Source organism: Otolemur garnettii, unplaced genomic scaffold (genome assembly GCF_000181295.1).
Source record: "Otolemur garnettii isolate 467f Iridium unplaced genomic scaffold, OtoGar3 scaffold00010, whole genome shotgun sequence".
Lineage (NCBI taxonomy): Eukaryota > Metazoa > Chordata > Mammalia > Primates > Galagidae > Otolemur > Otolemur garnettii.
Genome location: NW_003852405.1, coordinates 22,689,350 through 22,695,252, shown reverse-complemented (window position 1 = coordinate 22,695,252; position 5,903 = coordinate 22,689,350). Strand labels below are relative to the sequence as shown.

General features: G+C 37.9%; 1 protein-coding gene across 2 annotated transcripts in view; it reads right to left on the bottom strand.

Moving 5' to 3' along the window:
- The window catches only part of CUNH1orf52 (chromosome unknown C1orf52 homolog), a 7,548-nt gene that overhangs the window by 727 nt on the left and 918 nt on the right, over nucleotides 1-5,903 (bottom strand). Inside the window, exons 2-3 of one of the 2 annotated variants that reach the window (XM_023509773.1) lie at nucleotides 5,703-5,903; nucleotides 17-348 (exon numbers count right to left, since the gene is read on the bottom strand). The exons of the other annotated variant lie outside the window; for it this stretch is intronic. Coding sequence (XP_023365541.1) covers nucleotides 275-348; nucleotides 5,703-5,903 — 275 coding nt within the window. The 3' untranslated portion in view covers nucleotides 17-274. Of the gene's footprint in view, nucleotides 1-16; nucleotides 349-5,702 lie in introns of those variants that run through there. 2 annotated transcript variants of the gene reach the window in all.

Below are 5,903 nucleotides of genomic sequence, written 5' to 3'. Positions count from 1 at the left end.
AAAATTCTCAAAGCATGTTACCAATTCTGTGATAGGAAGAATGTTTCCAAGTGTTGTCAATTTCACAATCACAAGTCACCATTTGAGTTTTAAATACATATGTTTAAATGAAAAATGAATTCTACAGTGGAAAGTACTTGAGGCAATACTTATTAGTTCCTTAACATACGTATCTTCATGGAAATGTGTCACAATAATCCAGAACATCAACTTATTTTGCCCAAAGAAATATTTCACTAAGTTCAGCAGTCCAGAAATTCTGATCATTTGTTTTCTACTTTTTCTTCTTCGCTGGTTCCCCTGGTTCTACTTTGCGCTTTTTAGAGGTGTGCTCATCTTTTTCATCATCTTTAAATAGGAAAGGAAGAGTTTCAATCAGTAATTTTTTTTTTCATTTTCTCAGTTATTGTTTTAAAACGTTCACATTCTCAATCAGTAATTTTTAAAAAAACAACATGTGAAACATTAAAATTTCACTGGCTTTATACCAAAATCATCACCCTCATCATCTAATGTTTCTTCCAAAGTTTCCCAATAAAAACCGAAAATTAACTATTAAAATTGACTTTAAACTGCACGTGAAAGTAAGCAATTTTTTTCAATTGCAGCAATACAAAATTCAGCGACCCTTTAGTGCTACATTAAGGTAGCTTAAAATAAATTATTTCCACAAAAATGAGGTTTGTTCTGAAAAAGCAGCTCCCACATATTCTCCCCTGTTGTACATTCCACTGCAGTCTATACTTTGGAAGAACGGCGTACCTTTTTTTTTTCCACAAAAAAACAGGCATCAACCTAACCATGACAGCATGTATGGAAGTGGCTATCAGCTATCCTTTTCCTTTTAATCTACTTTCTCTCCTACCAAAACAATTTCTTTCGCCCCACCTCATTCTCCACCCCTCCCAAATCCTTATATTTAGAGGGTATAAAGCACTAAGGAGTAGGTTCCACCTAATCCAATGGAGAATTTGGATAATGTTAGAGCATAACATTATTTAAACAATGTCCTTCATACCTTTCCAAAATGTTTAATTAGTGTTTGTAGCCACAGAAAATTTCCAACTCATAAAAATGCTGTCAATCCTGGGAAGAGTGGACCCTTCTATTCTATTTGAAAAAAAATCTAACTGTATATAGTTCAATAGGACATCGAGTAGCATAGAAAAGCTGCAAATTCTGAGCTCCCTAAACAAATGTGTGGTATTATTTTAAGAACTCCATATAGATAAACAACATGTAAAAGATGTTATGATTTACAAAGTACAAATTTATTTTGAGCACTTTACTGAATTAATTGTAGCTTTTGACTTTTTTTTTTTTTTTTTGTCGCTCTCTGTAGAGTGCTCTGGGGTCATAGCTCTCAGGAACTTCAAACTTTTGGGCTCAAGTGATTCTCTTCTCTCAGCTGTGACTACAGGTGCCTGCCACGAAGCCCAGCTATTTTTAGAGACAAGGTCTCACTCTGGTTTACGCTGTTCTCAAACCTGTGAGCTCAGGCAATCCACCTGCCTTGGCCTCCCAGAGTGCTAGGATTACAAGTGTGAGCCACCACGCCTGGCCTGACTTTATTTTCTTGATCAACAGATATTCAAAGTTCCACAGGTGCCACATGGTGATCTATAAAATATTTTGACATTGAAAGGGGCTTTCATATTAAAAGGTTTTGGAAACTGCTGATACCAAATCATAATTTTTTTGAAGTAAATATATTTTAAATTGTAAGCTTTCAATTTCCTTCTCAGAATTTCGAATTTGAAGTGGAAAATTAGTATTAGTAGCTGGTGATTCCTTTTCAAAGCTTCAAACAGCATGGAGATGTTATTCCTGTTTCCTAGAGCAGTACAGATTTATGTTGGCAGCATAGCAATGAGATACAATTCAGATCAATGACTCATCCCGGAAGTTACAAATCAAAGTTTTAATCAGTGGTTTTATCGCACAAACGCATAAGTACTACTAGCTCTACAAACCAACCAAGCAGTATATGGGTATACTGCTTGCTTTTACTTTTTTTTGAAGCAGAGTCTCATTTTGTCACTGTCATAGCTCATAGCAATCTCCAACTCTTGGGCTCAAGCGATTCTCTGGTCTCAGCCTCCACAATGCCCAGCTGTTTTTAGAGACAGGGTCTTGCTCTTGCTCAGGCTGGTCTCAAACTAATACTAATTTTCCTCAAATTCAATATTCTGAGAGGGGAATTGAAAGCTTACAATTTAAAATGTATTTACTTCAAAAAAATCATGATTTGATATGATTTGGTAGGCCACCGCGCCAGGCAGCCTTTTACTTTTTTTTTTTTGAGACAGAGCCTCAAGCTGTCCCCCTGGGTAGAGTGCCGTGGCATTATAGCTCACAGCAACCTCCAACTCCTGGGCTCAAGCGAGTCTCCTGCCTCCGCCTCCCAAGTAGCTGGGACCACAGGCGCCTGCCACAACGCCCAGCTATTTTTTGATTGCAGCCGTCATTGTTGTTTGGCGGGTCCGGGCTGGGGCTTCAAACCCGCCACCTTAGGTGTACGTGGCTGGCGCCTTAGCCGGTTGAGCTATAGGCGCCGAGCCAGCCTTTTACTTTTTAATTGAAGTTAATTATCATCAAAGATGGTTTAGGGGATTATTTTCAGTAATGATAATGTACAATTTGAAAATACTAAGTCTACTATAAAATTTACTATTTACTAAAATACATACATTAAAAAGACAATTCTGGAAACACTGCTGCTTCTAATTTGCCTCTTTGACAAGTAAATTTACTGAATAACAACAAAATCACAAACCAGTGAGGTTTGCAAAAAACCTGTGATTTTTGCAGAGTGCTAGTGCCATCTAGTGACAAGGCATTGTTCTAAAAACTAATGCAGGGGGAAAAAAATCTGACAATGTTCACTCATCAGCATTCCTGAGCCTTTTAACTCTGTGTTGTATGTGCAGATGTACCGGTGAGAAAACAATTTTTTTAGTATGGAACTCTAATCACCCAAGATTAATCACATGTTGATAAAGCTACAACTAATATTTAAGCCTTACCTACATTTACACCTGCAAAATAAGGAGTGCTGACAAGCAGAAAGGCCCAGGGATGAATTCTGAGCTTTTCTCAGTTTTTCCTCTGAAGTAACCAAAGTTCCTAGCAAAAAAAGCCCAAAGGGCAGCAAATGGGAAAGCAAACTAAAAACAAGGTAACTTGACAATCTGAAATTTATAGAATTTAAAAATATAGAGTTTCTGATAGGTGATATTATATGAATCAAAAAAACAGAGGCTAAAATCAATTTTACAGTGACTTTATGAACACAGAATGGGAGCCTGAGAAAGGGCAAATGTCTAAAAAGTGGGTCTTTTTGCTTCTGATTTGTCCTCTGACAGAAGGATCATCATTTAATGAAAAGGATAAAAATTTTCTATGAGAAAAGCAAGGTGACTTGGCTCATATTTGGAACTCCTTCTAACTTAACTAAAGGGCAAGCTGGAAAAAAGAATTCTTTCCTTCCTACTTGCCCTGGTATATACTGGCCTTTCCCACACAAGGACAGAGATGTGACAGCACGAGCCTATGGGAACCTAGTTCAGACATTAACTCCAGTGTCCCTACTGCCATCCTCCCTAGAGAAGGATAGCTATTTCTCAAATACTGTAGGCTGGAGAACATAAGAGACCAAACACCAGTTTAATAAGGCATAATTTCCATTTAAAGGCCTGAATTTGAATCCCTATTCTGCCTCTTCTTAGTTGTGTGAATTTGGGCAAATTCTTTTATCCGAGATTGTCCTCTTATCTACAAAATAGTAATAATGAATTACTTGGCACTATGTATCAAGTAGCTAAGAGTAATAAATTAGAAAGCTTGGGCCTGGGTGCGGTGGCTGATGCCTATAATCCTAGCACTCTGGGAGGCCAAGGTAGGTGGACTGCCTGAGCTCACCAGTTCAAGACCAGCCAGAGCCACAGTCTCTAAAATACAGCTGGGCATTGTGAAAGGTACCTATAGTCCCAGCTACTTAGGAGGCTGAGGCAGGAGACTCCCTTGCACCCAAGAGTTGGAGGTTGCTGTGAGCTATGATGCCACAACACTCTACTGAGGGCAACGAAATAAGACTCTGTCTCAAAAAAAAAATTTTTTTTGTGTGTGTGAAAGTATCTGCTTTAGAACTTGGCATTTTCGAGTTTTGTGGACAAGTAACCTCACATTTCCACATCTATCTTGTTTCTTAAGGTATTACAAGGATTAAAGATTATTTATGCAAAAGTGTTAGTAATTATATAAAATACTGTACAATGTGAGTTATTATAAATGCTCTCTTCATTCGAGGCTTCCAAAAACATGCCAATTACTAAAGATGGGCCTTTAGTAGTGACTCCCAATACATATCAGGAGATCAGCAAAAGAAATGGAAAAGCTGGGTGGTGCCTGTGGCTCCAAGGAGTAGGGTGCTGGCCCCATATACCAGAGGTGGTGGGTTCAAACCCAGCCCTGGCCAAAAATTGCAAAAAAAAAAAAAAAGAAATGGAAAAAAGCTAGGTAAAACTGGTAAGAACTCACGCTAGTTAGTTCTCCTTTCTCATAAAACATTATAATTTTCTGCATGGCTGTAAAAGGGGCAAAGAAATTAAAATGCGGACAGATCAGAAATCTGTTCAATAAAAATGGCATTTTTTCTTAAAAAGGATAGTCCAAAATATTTAGTTTAATTCAACAACCATCCATCAAATACTTACAATGTGCTAGTAACTATGAAACAAACATAAAAGGCCTGAATCTTGCTGTTGGAGGAACTCGTTTGCATAAAGGAGATAGACTTAGAAAAAAGAAAATCACACAGAGGTGGTAAGTGCAATCAACAGCATTAACACATACAAGGTACAGAGGTGGTACCTGAGATTCTTTTTTTTAAGTTGGATTCTGAAGGATGAATGAGTTTATCAGCCAAAGAGGGAAGAAAGATCACTTCAGACTAAGATGCAAGAGCAAACCATAAAATAGCATGGTCTAGTCAGTTCTGGATTTCAAGACCTTAAAGTGCTAGAAAGGGTTTAAAATGAGGGTGGAGATGGAGGCAGGGCCTATCATAAAAGGTCCTGACCCTATCCTGTTGAAGGGTTTTAAGTAGGTTAAGTTATATAATCACATATGACTTTCAGAAACTGAATGCTGGCTGGACACTGTAGCTCACACCTGTAATCCCTCTTTCAAAGGCAGAGGTGGGAGGATGGTCTGAGGCCAGGAATTTAAGATCAGCCTAGGCAACATAATTATGTTACCGTGACAATCAAATGAGAAATTAATTAAGTTATTTTGTCATACTAATTTTACCTCTAAAGCCACCTGCCTTAATATAAAATGAAGCCTTCAGCACTTCACAACTCTAGTCACAAGAAACCATGAATTAATTTGTATGGTTCTAATAATAAGGCACCATAAATCACAGAGACTACTGCCTGAAAAATCGGAGATTTCATTTTAAGCCTGAATAATGTAAGATCTTTCACTAAAACACAGCAAATACTACAGGCTGAGCTATAGAGACTTCACTTTAAATTCAATATACATGATCTTTCTCAAAAACAGGGCAAAAAGTATCCAATGACCATCACAGGAAGTATGCCAATTCACTAGATTTAAATTTTGTTCATTAAAAAAACTCACTTTTCTTAAACCCATCAGGGGGACCAAAAGATATTACCACTGGATTCTGACCTCCTTACCTGATTCCAACGTCTCCTCCCCTTCTGGCAGAAGCCTAGCTTTCTTAGCATTCTGTGGGGCATCATCACCATTGTCCTCATAAATGTTAGACCATTTTATAGCCATATCCAGCTCTGGAGGCGGAGGTTTCTTTTCAGTAGTGTAGGTCTCAGGAGGTGGGACATAGTTTGACTTCCATATTTTGAATTCTTTTGGAGGCT